The sequence below is a fragment of the Schistocerca nitens genome, chromosome 7, assembly GCF_023898315.1.
Source record: "Schistocerca nitens isolate TAMUIC-IGC-003100 chromosome 7, iqSchNite1.1, whole genome shotgun sequence".
NCBI lineage: Eukaryota > Metazoa > Arthropoda > Insecta > Orthoptera > Acrididae > Schistocerca > Schistocerca nitens.
In genome coordinates this window covers 241,095,847-241,115,208 of record NC_064620.1, presented here as the reverse complement: position 1 = coordinate 241,115,208, position 19,362 = coordinate 241,095,847, and the positions used below count along the sequence as shown (strand labels likewise).

Here is a 19,362-nt window from a genome sequence, read left to right as displayed (position 1 = left end):
TGGCTGCCACCCCAATTTGCGCATCATATCCGTGATGCTCTCTCCACTATTTCACAATTCCTGTCAATCCTATCTTGTATGGATCACATCTTGCACAGGAATACTCCAGAAGTGTGTGGACAAGCATAGTGTAACCAGTCTCTTTCTAGACCTGTTCCATTTTCTGGGTGTTCTGCCCATAAATAGCAGTCTTTGGTTTGCTTTCCCCACAACATTATCTATGCAATCATTCAAATTTAAGTTATTCATAATTGTAATCCCTATGTATTCAGTTGAATTTACAGCCTTTAGATTTGTGTGATTTATCATGTAATGAAATTCAGCGGATTCCTGTTAGTACTTGTGTAGGTGACTTCATGCTTTTCATTATTTAGAGTCAATTGCCACTTTTTGCACTGTAGAGATATCATGTTTAAATCATTTTTCAATTGATTTTGATCATCTGATGACTTACAAGATGGTAAATGACCACATTATCAGCAAAGAATCTTAAGATAGCTACTCAGGTTAAATCGTGTATGTAAATCAGGAAGAGCAGAGGTCCTATTTCCCATTTTACTTGATTTTCCATCAGTTACTGTGATCTGTGACCTTTCTGATGTGAAAGCACAAATCCAGTTGCACAGCTGAGACGCTACTCCATAGACATGCAATATGGTTAGAAGTCATTTGTGAAGAACAGTGTCAGTAGCCTTCTGGAAAGCTAAAAATATAGAATCAATTTGACACCCCCTGTCAATGCTGCTTGTTATTACATGTGAATAAAGAAATAGTTGTGTTTCACAAGAACTGTATTTTCTGAATCCATGCTATCTGTGTGTCAACAGATTACTTTGAATTAAGCTGCTTTGCTGCACAGAGGATTTCTACTTCTAAGTTACTCATATTGTTCTTGATTTGAATTGTGGAATATTTACTTTGTCTTCCTTCGTGAAGGAATTTTGGAAAACTGTGGTTAGTTACTCTGCTTTAGTGGCACGGCCATCGGTAACCTCACCGTTTTTATTACGCAGTGTAAATTTTGATTGTGTCCTGCCACTGATGTACTTTACATATGAATAGAATCTCTTTGGTTTTTTTGCCAGATTTTGGGACAAAGTTTTGTTGCGGAAGCTGTTAAAAGCATCTCACATTGAAATTCATGCTGATTTTCGGACTTCTGTAAAACTTTGCGAGTCTTGGGCTTTTGCATTCTTTTAAATTTGGCATGCATTATTATTATTATTTCTTTACTTTCTCAGACGTTAAGTCTGGTTAAAAATGGAAAGTGACGCGGACCTTGATCAAGCGTCACTTCCTATTAACTGTACGGTATGTGTTATATTGCATTTAGGAACTTTCGGGTAATTGAACATGTATCAATAATTACGGATTTCTGTAGTTGTATATATATGTTTGGATGTAGCTGTATTGCATTGATGTACTGGTGGATATTGTGTGGTATGACTCCTGTAGTTGATAGTATAATTGGTATGATGTCAACTTTATCCTGATGCCACATGTCTTTGACTTCCTCAGCCAGTTGGATGTATTTTTCAATTTTTTCTCCTGTTTTCTTTTGTATATTTGTTGTATTTGGTATGGATATTTTGATTAGTTGTGTTAATTTCTTCTTTTTATTGGTGAGTATGATGTCAGGTTTGTTATGTGGCGTTGTTTTATCTGTTATAATGGTTCTGTTCCAGTATAATTTGCATTCATCATTCTCCAGTACATTTTGTGGTGCATACTTGTATGTAGGAATGTGTTGTTTTAAAGTTTATGTTGTAAGGCAAGCTGTTGATGTATTATTTTTGCGACATTGTCATGTCTTCTGGGGTATTCTGTATTTGCTAGTATTGTACATCTGCTTGTGATGTGATCTACTGTTTCTATTTGTTGTTTACGAAGTCTGCATTTATCTGTTGTGGTATTGGGATCTTTAATAATATGCTTGCTGTAATACCTGGTGTTTATTGTTTGATCCTGTATTGCAATCATGAATCCTTCCGTCTCACTGTATATATTGCCTTTTCTTAGCCATATGTTGGATGCGTCTTGATCGATGTGTGGCTGTGTTAGATGATACAGGTGCTTGCCGTGAAGTGTTTTCTTTTTCCAATTTACTTTCTTCGTATCTGTTGATGTTATGTGATCTAAAGGGTTGTAGAAGTGGTTATGAAATTGCAGTGGTGTAGCCGATGTATTTATATGAGTGATTGCCTTGTGTATTTTGCTAGTTTCTGCTCGTTCTAGAAAGAATTTTCTTAAATTGTCTACCTGTCCATAATGTAGGTTTTTTATGTCGATAAATCCCCTTCCTCCTTCCTTTCTGCTTAATGTGAATCTTTCTGTTGCTGAATGTATGTGATGTATTCTATATTTGTGGCATTGTGATCGTGTAAGTGTATTGAGTGCTTCTAGGTCTGTGTTACTCCATTTCACTACTCCAAATGAGTAGGTCAATATTGGTATGGCATAAGTATTTATAGCTTTTGTCTTGTTTCTTGCTGTCAATTCTGTTTTCAGTATTTTTGTTAGTCTTTGTCTATATTTTTCTTTTAGTTCTTCTTTAATATTTGTATTATCTATTCCTATTTTTTGTCTGTATCCTAGATATTTATAGGCATCCGTTTTTTCCATAGCTTCTATGCAGTTGCTGTGGTTATCCAATATGTAATCTTCTTGTTTAGTGTGTTTTCCGTCCGCAGCTCGTGGTCTCGCGGTAGCGTTCTCGCTTCCCGAGCACGGGGTCCCGGGTTCGATTCCCGGCGGGGTTAGGGATTTTCTCTGCCTCGTGATGACTGGGTGTTGTGTGATGTCCTTAGGTTAGTTAGGTTTAAGTAGTTCTAAGTTCTAGGGGACTGATGACCGTCGATGTTAAGTCCCATAGTGCTCAGAGCCATTTAGTGTGTTTTCCCTTGACTATGCTATTTTTCTTACATTTGTCTGTTCCAAAAGCCATACTTATATCATTGCTGAATCCTTCTGTTATCTTTAGTAATTGGTTGAGTTGTTGATTTGTTGCTGCCAGTAGTTTTAGATCATCCATGTATAGCAAATGTGTGATTTTGTGTGGGTATGTTCCAGTAATATTGTATCCATAATTTGTATTATTTAGCATGTTGGATAGTGGGTTCAGAGCAAGGCAGAACCAGAAAGGACTTAATGAGTCTCCTTGGTATATTCCACGCTTAATCTGTATTGGCTGTGATGTGATATTATTTGGATTTGTTTGGATATTAAGTGTGGTTTTCCAATTTTTCATTACTATGTTTAGGAACTGTATCAATTTAGGATCTACTTTGTATATTTCCAATATTTGTAGTAACCATGAGTGCGGTACACTATCAAAAGCTTTTTGGTAATCAATGTATGCGTAGTGTAGCGACCTTTGTTTAGTTTTAGCTTGATATGTCACCTCTGCATCTATTATCAGTTGCTCTTTACATCCTCGTGCTCCTTTGCAACAGCCTTTTTGTTCTTCATTTATAATTTTGTTCTGTGTTGTATGTGTCATTAATTTCTGTGTAATGACTGAAGCTAATATTTTGTATATTGTTGGTAGGCATGTTATGGGGCGATATTTAGCTGGGTTCGCTATGTCTGCTTGATCTTTAGGTTTCAGATAAGTTATTCCATGTGTAAGTGTATCAGGGAATGTGTATGGGTCTGCAATGTAACTGTTAAATAATTTAGTTAGATGTGAATGTGTTGAGGTGAACTTTTTTAACCAGAAATTTGCTATTTTATCATTTCCAGGGGCTTTCCAATTGTGAGTAGAATTAATTGCTTGGGTGACTTCATGTTGCAAAATTATCACTTCAGGCATTTGTGGTATCATCTTGTATGTGTCTGTTTCTGCTTGTATCCACCGTGCATGCCTGTTATGTTGTACCGGGTTTGACCATATGTTGCTCCAGAAGTGTTCCATGTCTGTTATGTTTGGTGGATTGTTTATTTTAATGTGTGTGTTATCTATTGTCTGGTAAAATTTCTTTTGGTTTGTGTTGAATGTTTGGTTTTGTTTCCTTCTATTTTCACTTTTTTTGTATCTTCTGAGTCGTTTGGCTAATGCTTGTAATTTCTGCTTCTTTTCGTCTAATTGCTCTGTCGCTTCTTGTTGTGAGATTTTACCTAACCTTTTTCGTTTTTTTTTCCAAGATTTCATTTCTTATAAATTGTGTTAGCTGTCCGATGTCTTTTCTCAGTTTTTCTATTTTGATCTGTAGCCTGTGTTGCCATGCTGGTTTTGTGGGTTTCTTCTGTGTGTTGGTTGGTTCTGATCTCTGCCTAGTGTGTATATTTAGTGTAGTGAGTGCTCCTATATAAACCAGTAGTTGTAACTCTTCCATAGTTGTGTTTTCATTTATTTTGTTGTGTATGATTGTGTTGATAGTTTTTATTGTTGTTTCGACTTGTGGGTTATTTGGTGGTCTATGCAAGAATGGTCTAATGTCTGTATATGTGTCTTTGTATTCTATATATGTTAGCTGAAATTTTTCTTCTATATCTAACATCTGTGTCACTTCGTGTTCTATTTGTGCTTGTTCTGGTGGCTGTCTTAAGATTTCGTTTTCCTCTGATTGTTTAATTGGTGCGTGTTGTTCTTTGTTTGTTTGCTCTGGGATGTTTGAGTCCATTACTGTATTTTCTTCTTCTTCTGATTGCACATTATTTTGTTCCAGTATTTGTTGTACTTGTTGTTTGATGTTTTCTAATTCTGACTGGGGTATCCTGTTATTTTTGATTATTACACGGATCTGATCAGCTAGTCGTTGTTCTGTTAAAACTTTTAATTCTGGGTATCTGGTAATAATTGTTGTGTATACTTGTGATCTGTATCCAGTTGTGTTGGTTCCTAGGTTTGTTGCTTGGTAATAACAGAACATGAGGTGTCGATTAACTTCATCTGACCATCTCATCCTCTGTCTTTGTTTTCCTTCTAGGGTGGTTGCAGGAAGCATATCCTGCAAAACACCTCTATTTGGATTTAAATCATTTTCCAGTTGGCTAGCAGTGTCGTTACCATTGTGGGCGGGCATAGGGTTCAAGCGTCGTCCCCGACCATGACGGCGCTTGTCCGAGGCTTCTTTAGTTCTGTCCTGAACCAACTAATCACACTAAAAGGGGGGTTAGCCCTATTAGTGGTTTGTTCTTTTCGTCGCCTTTTACGCCTGGCTGATTATTATTGTTATTATTATTATTATTATTATTATTATTATTATTATTATGCGTTCTGACCTGATTTGCGTACCATGGGGTATCAGTAGCACCTCTTGTGTGGTAGATATCTCTCTGTTACCATTGTACCATTGATACCGTCCACCAGGATGAGTGGCCACCGCCAACCTGTGACCAAGAGCAGACGGACCACTCTATGGCATAACATGCAGCTGAATATAAGATGCTTGACTTCAGTGGCTGTTTCACAACCCAGGCCATATTCCCCACCACCAGCGTTTCTGAACTGCACAGATAGGTGTTATCCTTACAACGCATTCTCCATTTCCGAAATGATCCTGACCCCAGCCTATGATAACCTGCTGTACCCACACTCCACACACAAGTTTCCACCTCCTCTGTGCTTGCACCTCATCCCAATTCAAGTCCCCTCACCTTCACTGTGCACTGATCTCTGCCAATACACTCGCCAGTCTTTTCCTGTTTCTGCTCCTCCCCTTTCCCATTACCCTCCCCCCCACCCCCCACCCCAGCCTCCCGACACTGCACCTGGCAGCTTTGTCCTGCAGCTTTGTAGTCCCTCCGTGCTCTGCAAGGCAGAGCTCTTCGCTTATCCCTACCTGTACCCTGCCATCCCTCCCCCTTCCCTGCCCCACTCCAGATTGCTGCTTTTGTTCGCCCACAACAGTTGCAATCTGCCTGAGCGGTCGGAGGAGGAGGTCATTTGTGAGTGAGGTGTGCCTGCTTGTGTGAATGTGTTTTCCTTTCATTTCTGAAGAAGGTTTTGACCAAAAGCTTAGTGTGTAAGCCTTTTCATTGTGCCTGTCTGCAACTCAATCCGTTATCTTAATGTGAGTAGCAGTCTATTCTTTTCATAGGTGTTGGTATTTCTTTGATTATTTATTTTTGTTTTCAGTCTGTATACAGTACAGAATGTGAAAATTGTTTGTGAAGTAAATCTAGAATTAAAAATGATCATTTTGCTGTAGTATTTCTTTGAGAACTGTAAAATGCTAGCAGTGTTTACCATAGCCATGATTGGTTAACATGTTTCAATAGTGTAATTTGAAGTGATTATTGAAGTGTTTTGATTTCACCGGATTGACTTGTCACCTAATCACTTGTTTTCTTTTTCTTATATGTTGAAAGCTTATACCAATGATTAATCAAGTGCAACCTCAGCAGACTCCACAGCAACAGACAACATGTGCAAGTGCACTCAGTGCAGATGATAGTTCCACCAGATGCTACTCAAACAAGTAAGAAAATCCAATTTGTTACAAAAACACTGCATTTGTATCTCATAAACCTATCCATATTGCTAATGTTGGCTTTCTTTTTATTTCCTGGGCTTTACACATTACATTCTTTATGATTTTCATGTTTCTTGTCAACCCAAGTGCTTCATGCCCAGGTGCATCTTACTCCATCAGTCAGTGCTCATGCTTAAAGTTCTTCTGGTGCACCACCATGCCAGCCATCTTGTCAGTTTATAGTAATAACTGTACTGGCATCAACTGTCACTTGAGCCATGTCCACAGCTCGTGGTCTAGTGGCTAGCGTTGCTGCCTCTAGAACACGGGGTCCCAGGTTCGATTCCTGGCCATATTGGGGATTTTCTCTGCCCAGCAACTGGTGTTTGTGTTGTCTCCTTCATTTCACCATCATCTTCATTCATGACAGCGACTAGATTGGACTGTGTGTGTGGGGGGGAAGGGGGGGGGGACTGTGTCAAAATTGTGACTTTGTACGGGTGCTGGTGACTGCGCAGTTGAGCGCCCCACAAACCAAACATCACCATCACCACCACCACCACCACCTGAGCCATGCATGCAACCTGCTTTGCAGAATTCTCCCAACAAATTGACATCATTCATTCATCTTCCCTGTAAATGATTTTCTGTATTTTTGTTTTTCAAATTGCTTCATAATGTTACCTACAGATATTTGCAAAATATATTGAGATACAGCTATCATGAACTACTTTTGTATCCTAAATTTACAACTAATTTCCTGTCATTAAAGATTGGTGTCAAATAACAATATTTTTTTCCTCATCTCAAAAGACTGTATATTAACATTGTACGTAAGAACCAAAACAGCTGCTACTTCCAGAAATTCTGGTACTTTTATAATTATGATGATATATGGACTTCTTATTTTTAGCACTGTGAGAACTCGAGCAAGGCGAATGTTGTCAGGCTTTGCACAGTACTGGATGGAATCGTTGGAGGACATTGGCTACATACGGTGCCCCCTGAGAGCCTGCAACTATATTAGTCTCTCATACCAGGATATGAGTGCACACTATGCTACATGTGCTGGGGTAAGCCTTAATTCTCTACTATTTCAAAATTTACTATAATTAATGAACAATATTATTTATTCCAGAATGAGATTTTCACTCTGCAGCGGAGTGTGCGTTGATATCAAACTTCCTGGCAGATTAAAACTGTGTGCCGGACCGAGACTCTAACTCGGGACCTTTGCCTTTCGCGGGCAAGTGCTCTACCATCTGAGCTACCCAAGCACAACTCATGCCCCGTCCTCACAGCTTTACTTCTCCCAGTACCTCGTCTCCTACCTTCTAAACTTTACAGAAGCTCTCCTGCGAACCTTGCAGAACTAGCAGTCCTGAAAGAAAGGATATTGCAGAGACATGGCTATCCTTTCTTTCAGGAGTGCTAGTCCTGCAAGGTTCGCAGGGGAGCGTCTGTAAAGTTTGGAAGGTTGGAGACGAGGTACTGGCAGAAGTAAAGCTGTGAGGACAGGGTGCGAGTCGTGCTTGGGTAGCTCAGATGGTAGAGCACTTGCCTGTGAAAGGCAAATGTCCCGAGTTCGAGTCTCAGTCTGGCACACAGTTTTAATCTGCCAGGAAGTTTCATATCAGCTCACACTCCGCTGCAGAGTGAAAATCACATTCTGGAAACATCCCCCAGGCTGTGGCTAAGCCATGTCTCCGCAATATCCTTTCTTTCAGGAGTGCTAGTTCTGTAAGGTTCACAGGAGAGCTTCTGTAAAGTTTGGAAGGTAGGAGACGAGATACTGGCAGAAGTAAAGGTGTGAGGATGGGGCGTGAGTCATGCTTGGGTAGCTCAGATGGTAGAGCACTTGCCTGCGAAAGGCAAAGGTCCCGAGTTCGAGTCTCGGTCTGGCACACAGTTTTAATCTGCCAGGAAGTTTAATATTATTTATTGCTATATATATTGCTACAAAAGTGACAGTTACTTATTGCCTCAACATATAATTTAATTTTAGTACTCACTTATTTGTCATTGAGTGGTAAGTAAAATCTGTAAACATTGACGTCAGTTAAGGCACTAAAGGCGATACATCCTACTATCGTGACTGCCAGTTGCAATACTATCTATTCAGTTATTTGCTTTTTAACTCCATTGAAGCTTGAAAAATTATTGCATTGGGTTTCAGGTAAGCATCACTACAGATGATATGTGCCCTGTGTGTCAAAAACGCTTAAAGTCAGCTGAGTGTGTTAAGCTACATTTGATTCGGTCACATGGACCAAAATCTAAGAAGCAAGAGGAATTACAATCAATGTCTGCAGCAAAGAGGTTTGTAATTCCTATTTAATGTAATTCAGCGTGTTTGCAGCTGGATGTATATTAGTAGAGTATGTAAATGCATACTATAAAATTGGTGGATATATTCAAGCCTCTGTCTTCCTCTACAGTTTTTACCCTCAACAATTCGCTTTAGAACTGTGGAGGTTATTTGCTGATGCCTTAACATGTGCCCTACCATCCTGTAACTTCTTCTGGTGTAAGTGTCTTCCATATGTTCCTTCTCCGATTCTGTAGAGAACTTTGTCATTTCTTATATTATCAGTGCATCTGATTTTCAGCACTCTTCTGTAGCACCACATCTCAAATGTTTCAATTATTATAGAATTATTATTGCAAATGAATTTCACAGTACTTACAAATTAAAATATAAGGCAAGAAAAACATATTTCCTGCAGGCATAAAATCAGTATAAGCTCATCTTTTGTGAATATCACATGAAACAGGTATAATTAAACTTAAGGAATGCACTGACATCTTATCAAATCAAATCATGTAGTGGTTGAACCCTTACAAGATGCCGAGAATAAATTCTAAACAGGCAGGATGTAGAAATCTCGAAATAGAACTGATAGAAATAATGTGGAACATCAAAGGAAAAGGTGTGTTTTGTAGTAATATATGGCTCAATTATAAAGAATAAGTTGACTGAGAAGATAAATTTGGAAGTGAACATTCTTCAGTAATCATTTCGTCACCATTTATGTATTTTGCATACACACTTGTACAGTTATGTTCAGATACGAAGTAGAACATTTAAAACTAATGCAGTCTACATTTGCACTTTACTGAAGTCATTCTGTATGATTATCTGGCTGGATAATTGCAAATAAGGAGACCTCTGTGCAGTGTAGGAAAAAAGCCTGGACAGACAGCTGGTCAATACTCACAATATATGAGGGAGTAATTACTCATGTTGATAATCACACTTCATCAACACAATCACAATTAGGCTGCATCAATTAACTATGAGTGCATGTGTAGATAGTTTTTATTTATGAGAAGCAGTAGAAGGTGTCAATATGACAGGCCACTGAAGATGCTTCGTAAATAAAAGAAGTGAAATGCCTGTGGCAAAATACAAACTGCCTTTCATTTAGTAGCAAAGACAGAACATGCCTCCATGAATTTTGAAGCAACTAAGGAACGACAGAAAATGTAAAAAATGACAGGGTCTTGCTATCTCTGTACATGTGATTTGGTGCTGAACAAGGTCTTCATATGGTGTAAACTATGATATAGAATTTCATAAATTAGGAAAATGCAGATGTAGTGTAAAATTATACTTTTACATCAGCAGTTAGCAGAGTGCATTGATTGGTGCAAAGAGTATCAGTAGCTTTTTATCATCTTCCTATATTAGTTGCAGATAGTGAGTGAGAAGCACAATTGTCAGTACACTGTGGCATAGGGCTGAATTCTTGTAACTTTATTGTCTTGAGCATTATGCAAAGTTATTGTGGGCCAATGTGGTGTCTTGTCACTAGTCTCGTGACATAGTGTCAGAATCATTAGGGAACACATTATAGGGCAGACAATGTCTTAACCTGAAATATCTAATTCTGGAGATGGTTGAGTATTTTTGTGGTGATCTTGGGTATATCAAACAGTTTCTCTTTTGTTTTCTATATTCTCTTAATATTTTAAATAATTTGTTGTCAAAGTTTCATTGCACTTTTTCGCAGCCTATCAGCCATCTCTGATTGTTTAATTCTGCGTATTCCATTGTGTTTTCAGGTACTGTTTACTTGTGAGTCATGCCTTCTCCATAATAGTTGCCTTGTTCTATTTGATATTTTATTTTCTGTTCCATTTTCATACCTGCAACATCTATGGTTTCTTGCATAAGTACTTTTGTTGAGTACTTGTTTTTTTTTCCCCAATATCTCTCTAATCTTAACTTTCCAAGATGGTGACCCAGTTGCTTAATTTAATCTGACATACTTCTGTATTTATAAAAATATTCTCGTATTTAATAACTGTGATGTCCTGCCAATGAATTGTTTCATTGCACCATTTTTCTGTTTTTATTCTGCATCAGACTGTGATTAATTGAAGTTCCAAAGTGGTTTTAGACAGTTACATCCTGTATGATTTCTTTATTTTGTGATAAAATATAGTCAATTTACTGAAAGAAATATTCACTTGAAAAAATTATAAAATTACAAAGAATCAGAATTGCTGTGAATACTTATAGTTCATGAGGCTAAATTTTTAGTACTCCTGATAGACACATAAAAGTTTATGCAAATACCCTAGTTATGGAATTGACGAGTCTTGTGATTACTAGGCAACAACGTGAAAGTGTATTGAATGCCTTCCAGAAGTCAAGGAACATATCAACATTACCCTGGGAGCCTTTACCTACGTCTTCTGGATCTCTTGGGTAAACAGTGGGAGTCAACTTTCACAACATTCCTGTTTTCAGAATACACATTGATTCTTACATAGGAAGTTTCCATTTGTTCCCCAAAAAGGGCACGCAACTTGTTTCATAGTTCTGCAACAGATTGACATCAACAAAATAGACCTATAATTATGTCCATCTGACCAATGATCCTTCTTGAAATGGAATGACACATATTTTACCCGATTACTTTGAAATCCTTCAGTGCTCCAGTGGCCTACGATAAATTTGATGATGGTAAGTACCTCTGTCTGAGGAAGGATATCATTGCTAACATAAGTTAGTGTTACCATTGTGGCCACTATATGTCAAATATTAAAATACGAAGACCCCCAGAAAGTGCCGATTTTTGATGTAAATGACTTAATCAGTTTTGAGATATGTCGCACCATAAGAACTTAATTTTGTAGCTGACTCAAAAAATTTATTGCGCCCCAGAGAATAAATTGATCTCCCTTCGGAATATGAATAAAAACTCTGCACTACAGATTTCAGGGATGGGGGTGAATGGGAGCAAATGCTGTAAAATAGAATGTGAAGATTCTATCAATATTATGTGAAATTGAAAGGAATTGTGAAAATATTCGTAGCAAAATTTCATACTTTATAAAGAACTTGTCACTTAACTTGCACATTATTACTTATTTTCAAGAAGTTTGCTGTATAATGCTTGTTTTCCCATATGTTTCCAGACACACTTTAATTTTTAGAAGTACGTTATTTATTTTTCAAAGCAGTTTATTGCAGTGTCGTCTCTACTTGCCATATGAACATAAAAGGAACATTCTGCTTAACTATCAACAGAATTGTAACAGACGACAGAAAGGAAGGTAACCAATCTTGAGCATTCATAAGCTGTGCTTCCAATTGTCAGTGAGTGTTATGTTTGGAAAGAAAAAAATCTTAGAAATTATTAGTTACCCATACATGTTAATATTTTGGCGGTTTTTGTCTCTCTCATAGGGGCTATTTATTTTCTTGATGTTTTCAACTGTTGTGTTGTATTTGATGGGTTTTTAGAAACACCTTGTGTTCTTAATGAAGTGCTAATGTTTCCATCTTTGAGTGAATTCTGTGTTGAGAATGAATGTGAGCCTTGTGAGTTGATTCATTCTGAAAATATTTCCACTTCCTCATGCATATTTTTCCTTTACTCCTCCTCCTCTTCCTTCTCATGCTTCTTAAGTTATAGTAATATGGAGAAGTTAGTCCTGAAATTAAGACTTAGAGACTTATTGATTTCTCCTTTTGAGCATATCAGAGATGATGTCAGTACTAATATAATTGATAAATAAATCATTTCTGCCATCTGCTTGGCCTTAACTTATTCTACTCTTTCTTTCCCTTTCATCTCATTTGTTAGTCCAAAGCTATTGTTAATTGTTAATCACACTCATGTGCTACTCTTGAATAGGTTGGAGTTTATCATTTCTCCCCCCCCCCACCCTCCCCCTCCTCTCTCCCAACCATATCGAGATTCTATTCTTTGTAGTTAGTGCGGCTCCTATATATCACATTCTGACAGCCCAGACCCCACCATCCTAAACGTGGGACCATTCATCGAGATGATTACAAATTGATGTTCACCTTATAAAACCTTCTATTTATTTACCTGTTTAACGATGTTGCTCTCTTACAGCCTAACAGTTGCACACACTTAATCCAACAACAATCAATTCTCTTCTACAGACCTGAGTAAGCCAGTGCCTTCATCCTCTCTTTGCCATTACCTTGGCTCTTCAAACCTAGAGTAGCTACTCAGAATCACAGTTAATAATCCCCTCATTATATAAATTAATGTTTATGTTTGCTATTGTGCATCCTGTAAGCACCTTTCTCAGTACTAACTTTTTGACAGTGTTCCTAACATTTTGATCTTGAAGCATCATTTTTCATGAAATGCATTGTTTGATAAAACTTAATAAATATAGCAATGTTTTTGTGAGTAGTTCTTTGAGAAATAGAGTGGAATTTACCAAAATTACAAGAAGTATAAAAAATCGAAAGAACAAATTATATTCAAGCACCGAATAATGGTCAAGAAGTGATGCGAATCTCTGTTATGGAAACAAGGCCTGGATTGCAGCAGAGTATATTGAACTGATACCATGTGCATTTGGGAGCACACTCACCTTTAGTAACTGACTACACAAAAGAAAAAAATGGAGGGTCAGACTGAAGATTGAAAATGAAGTTGTACACTGAATTATTGCATCAAAGAAGAATGTCATTCAGACAGTGAAGCCATCCAAAATTTTTCATTTGAGTTTCCAGTAAAGCATTTGTCAACCCAAAGTTCAGTTTAAACATTACTCTGCATAGTCCAGTTACAGATATTCTGATCTCATCTTACCCCAGTCCAACATATTATTCACTCAACAGATTATAGAGGAATGTAACACAATGAGCATCAGAAACAGTGAATGTCACTCTTTTAAGTGACGGAAGAGAAAAAAAAAGGAGAGGGGGCAGGGGCACTTTTGCTTCTTTCCCTTCAGTTCCAGTCCACTGTCCTATCTGCCATATGGGAGCATCAGACTTACCAACTACCAGTCATGCTTGGGAATATTGAATTAAAGGGCAAAGGGGTGATATGGACGGTGGCAAAACCTGTTAATTGGGTGCAGAAAGTCCAACATGGTCTTTGATTTTGTGTGTGCGTGTGTGTGTGAGGCCTGACGCTACACTTACACCAACAACTCATTTTGTCTGTTATGTTTACCCAGAAAGAGACACTGTTCAAAAACCCCAAAAGCGCTACAGTTTGTCTTCGTGCTCCTATCCCAGTACTGTTCATTGTGCTGTATTAGATTGTCAACCAAAATGGTTTCAGTAAGACAGGCAAACTGTAGTTATTGGTAAAAAACTACACTCTTGGATTAAATAAAGGTTTGCCTTCTTGTGTTGGATGTTTTTGCGCTTTCTTCCTGTAACAGGTGAGACCTGTAGGTGTCCACTTCCTATGCAGTGCTTGTTTGGCTCTAATCCCCTACCTATCAGTGTACAATTATTATGCTATTACTGTCTTTGCAATGTGTCTCCCCCTTCCATTTGGCGTTATGTCATCATCGACTTGAGTCTACAAATCTCTCTTAGACACCTTTCAACCTTTCACAGCTGTCTCTCCCCCTTCAGCCTCTCCTGCCCATACTTATTTTCATTTTATTTGCATAATGGTTGCTTTTTTTTTTTTTTTTTTTTTTTTTTTTTTTTTTTTTTTTTTTTCAGTCTGTTCCCTCAACATTGTGCTGCACGTCTCGTTGCTCACCATACTTTCTTAGCTTTGAATTGAATCCTCAGTTATTTTGATCTTATTGGTAATATTAAATTCTTATTAGAAGCCTCTCTCATAATTGTCCTGGTCCAGACTCTGGCAAATTTTTTTTTATAAATGGATCATATTTTGCAACCTCCCACTCATCTTTTACTTGGACTGAAGTGAGAATCCCTTATTTTGACACTAATATGGAGGAGCCTTTATTCTGAGAATCTGAGGCTGACCTAACTTTTGTGTATGTTTATCTCTACTGTTGGTGCACATTGCATTTCTTAAGTAACTAGATAGATTAGCCTGTTATAATCTCTCTCTTCTCCGTGTGTGTGTGTGTGTGTGTGTGTGTGTGTGTGTGTGTGTGTGTGTAATTTTACAGTCTTAGCAATGCATATATAGTAGGTGTGTTTACTAAGAGCTATCAAGAGCGTTCCCCCTCCACCTCCTTCCCAAATTTCAGCAGATATCTGCAATTTCTGTTCTCCAGTGTGTAGATGTAGTCAGTCCAAACAAACACTGTTCATTATGCATTTCATGTAATGCTCAGTATCAATTAATTTGTGCCTTGTTAGAAGTGTTTAAAGTGGAATCTTAACATGTGCATTTGACAGATCATTTTCAAATTAATGTTGCACAAAATTCATGTCAAATTTGTCTAGTGTAATATTTGAATTAGTGATGAACAATAAAAGGGGTACCAAAACACACAGAATAATCAGTAATGTAGTTGCAATCCTATGTGCCAGCCAGGACTGTATTGCACAGTATGGTCTACATCTACCTAATGACTCTGTAATTCACATGAGAGTGCCTGGCAGAGGGCTCTTTGATCCACTTTCGCTCCATTTCTCTACCATTCCACCCACAAACAGTTCATGGGAAAAATGAATACTTAAATCTTTCTGTATGGGCTCCAATTTCTCTTATTTTATTACAATGATCATATCTTAATATGTAGGTTGGCATCAACAAAATATTTTTGTATTCAAGAGAGAAAGTTGGTGATCGAAATTTTGTGAAAAGATCTCACTGCATGGAAAAATGCCTTTGGTTTAAGGGTTCCACGCCAACTCGCTTATCGTGTCCATGACTCCCTCCACTCTGCCCGCTCCCTGTTTCACAATAAACCAAAACAAGCTGCTCTTCCTTGGACTTTTTTGGTGTCCTCCGTCAATTCTATCTGGTAAGGATCCCATACATCAAGCAATACCCCAGCAGAGGACGGTCAAGTGTCGTTAGGCAATCTCTTTAGTAGATCTGATGCACCTTGTAAGTGTTCTGCCAATAAAATATAGTCTTTGGTTTGCCTTTCCGCCAACATTATGTGTGTGATTGTTCCAATTTAAGTGTCTCGTAATTGTAATTCCAAGATATTTAGTTGAATTCACGGCCTCTGCATTTGTGTGATGTATCATGTAAACAAAGTTTTGCAGATTCCTTTTAGTACTCATATGGATGAATCACACTTTTTGTATACATATCTTGTCAAAACCATTTTGCAGTTGCCTTTTTTTAAATGACTTCACTGGATGGTAAGTGACACAATCATCTGCAAACAGAGTAAGAGAACTGCTCAGATTGTGTCTTAAATAATTTATGTAGATTAGGAACAGCAGAGGGCTTACAACAATTTCCATGGGAATGTCAGATATCACTTCCATTTTACTTTATGAACTTCCATTGATTACTTTGAACTCTGACCTTCCTGACAGGAAACTGTGAATCCAGTCACACAACGGAGATGATACTGTGTAGTCACACAATTTGATTAGAAGCCCCGTGTGAGGAGATGTGTCAAAAGCCTTTTTGAAATCTAGAAATAGAGCATCAGTTTGAGATGCTCTTTTGATAGCACTCATTACTTCATGCAAATGAAGAGCTAGTTGTGTTTGGCAAGAATGATGTTTTCTAATCCATGACAACTATGTGTCAATAGATCATTTTCTTTGAAGCAATTCATAATGTTTAAACATGATATATTTTCTAATATCCTATCACAAATTGGACATCAGTGGTTTGGTTCTGTAATTCATCGGCTTACTTGTATTCCCTTTCTTGAGTACTGGAGTGACCTGTACAACTTTCCAGTCTTCAGGTACACACCTTTAATCGAGAAAATGGTTGTATACTATTGCTAAGTGTGGAGCTACTGTGTCAGCATACTCTGAGAGGCACCTAATTGGTATACAGTCTGGACTGAGGGGCTTGCCTTGATTAAATAATTTAAGCTGCTATGCTGTACCAAGTGCATCTACCTTTAAGTTACTCATCTTGGCAGCTGTTCTTGATTTGAGTTCTGGGACATTTACTTAGTCTTCTTTGGTGAAGAAATTTCAGGAAACTCTGTTTAGTATCTCTGCTGTAGTGGCCCTGTCATCGGTGATAATATTTTTTGTATTGTGCAGTGAAGGTATTGAGTGTGTCTTGCTGCTGGCCAGAATCTCACTGGATTTTCTGCCAGACTTCGAGACACTGTTTCATTGTGGAAACTATTAAAAGCATCTTGCATTGAAAACTGCACTAAGTTTTGAGCTTCAGTAAAACATTGCCAATCTTGGAGATTTTATGTTATTTTGAATTTGGTACACTTTTTTCATTGTTTCTGCAACAATGTTTTGACCTGTTTTGTGTACCATGGGGGATCAGCACCATCTTTTATTTATTTATTTATTTGGTATGAATCTCTCAATTGCAGAAAATGCTATTTCTTTGACTTCAAGCCACATGTAGTCTGCACTTACACAGTTTGTAAGGAATGGAGACTGTCAAGCAAATTTTTATCTGCATTTTTAAACCATTACGTTTTGCATTTTCTTGGTGGCTTGAGGTGTTATGGTATTGAGTTGGTTAGTCTCCCTATAGTATCTTTTTGGTCACTAATCCCTATATCCATCATGATGCTTCCTATTTGCTCAGGATTGTACTATTTTTTATGCCTACCACCAACTTTAAACTAGTTTTTTCGGCAACATATTGAGGATTGAAGTCACCACAAACTGTAATTAAAATGAGACTCAAATTTTCTTTTAACTCTTCAGCAACTGAATCACCTTAGTTGGGGGTCAGTAGAAAGAACCAATTATTAATTTATTCCAGTTGTTAAGTATAACAACTATCCATACTAACTTGCAGAAACTACCTACTTCAGTTTTAGTACAAGATAAACTACTTCTAACACCACCAAACACTCCACCACAAACAATATTTAACCTGTCCTTTCTGAACACTATTTGGTCCTTTGGAAAAATTTTGGCTGAACTTATCTTTGGCTTTAGCCAGCTTTTGGTATCTAAAACAATTTGCTACTGGCGTGCAATGGTACTTTCCAGTCACTGCGGGAATGCTGCTTATTCTTCATGTTATGCTGTCCCTGAGTACATGTAACAAAACTGAATATTGCTCTAGACTAATTTGGGACTTCTCTGTTAGATATACACTTAGGATTCCACTTAAATACTTGTAGCAAGGCAGAAACTGATATTTCCTGTTGACATTGGCTGTTACATGAAACACATTTGTTTGGGCTAACATAATCTTCATACTGCAAATATCTGCTGAAACATTAGAGAATATGTACCTGATGACCAATGGGTGGCTACTAAGGTTAAAAAGCTGCATAAGTATAATATTTATTTTTGTGAGGTAAAGGAGCAGGGAGAAATTTGTGTGTTGTTAGTCTTGTGCAAGTCTGAACAAAGGATTCTAATTTATTTATCTTTAGTTCATTAGATTTTTCACTTCCTTTTGTTGGGTTTTCCAGTAATGCTTTTCCTTTTTTGTGTTGGTTTCAGTTGTAGCAAGTGAAATTTGATAGTCACACCAGTTTTATTTGTTTTTAATGCAGTTAACAATCTTCATATTGATTGTGCTTATGTACCAAATCTTGGACTTTTGAAAATAAACAAACAACAGAAAAGTGCTCTGAAATTCCAAAACCACATAGCTCTTAAAGGAAAATAATTGCTTCTTGTCAAGTATACATATATTTTTCTCTTTTTGGAAGAGAGACACCTATAATTTATAGAATTCGTGAAGATGAACCTGTGAAAAGCATATCACTTGTTTGAATAACATTTTAGAGTGCGTAAAGAGGATCCACTTCCAAGAGTCCTTGTAAGAAAACGTGGTTATTCAAAGGTGCATAAAATATCTTGGACGATATCACTTGAACAGAAAGGATACATCAGATGTCTTTTCCAAAACTGTGGATTTCTTGCTCTCAACATGGAAGAGATGATAAAACATTATGGAATCTGTAATGGGGTAAGTACTGTAATTTTGTTTCATTTAATTTTGCATTAATTAGTTAATAATAGACAGATTATCTTTACTAAGGTTGTAGACGCTGCACCTGGACCATAGCAATAAAGTGATTGAGCAATTGAGCAGAAAAGGGGATAAGTTTGTTGGTTCATCATTACCGGCACAGTAGCTACAGCTATGTCATCCTATACAGGGTGCACTCTTCCCTTTTTTTGAGTCAAAGTGCATTACTAAGTTTGCTTTGCAGGATCATAATAATTTTATCACCTTTATATTCATTTTTTCTGTGAGCTTTAGAAATTTTGTTAAGCAAATCAAACATACTGCACAGAAAAACCGTAGAAAGATTACAGCAGTTATGTTACTGGCTGTAAGTGTCAGCTTCGACAAACCGATGTGATAGATATCTGGAGCAGCACAGTGATTTGACAACAGTTGAAAGAAAAGAAGACTCATCTGAGTGCATTCCTCTGTGGGATATTTCTATGGTGGTGGTGCTATAAACAACTAACTGTCAATTGTAATTTTAATCATATTCAGGGACACTGGAAATGAAGAATGGACAGCTTTAAAGATATGACGTAGAAACACATTGTATACAGAAAGCTCTGATAGAATGGAAAAAAGGCACTGATTCAAACCCCTGTGCATAGACATAGTAGGAATCATGTTCTCAG

General features: G+C 37.4%; 1 protein-coding gene across 1 annotated transcript in view; it reads left to right on the top strand.

Moving 5' to 3' along the window:
- The window catches only part of LOC126195552 (uncharacterized), a 322,158-nt gene that overhangs the window by 50,851 nt on the left and 251,945 nt on the right, over positions 1-19,362 (top strand). Inside the window, exons 4-7 of the mRNA XM_049934175.1 lie at positions 6,313-6,422; positions 7,330-7,489; positions 8,593-8,735; positions 18,502-18,685. Coding sequence (XP_049790132.1) covers positions 6,313-6,422; positions 7,330-7,489; positions 8,593-8,735; positions 18,502-18,685 — 597 coding nt within the window. The remainder of the gene's footprint in view (positions 1-6,312; positions 6,423-7,329; positions 7,490-8,592; positions 8,736-18,501; positions 18,686-19,362) is intronic.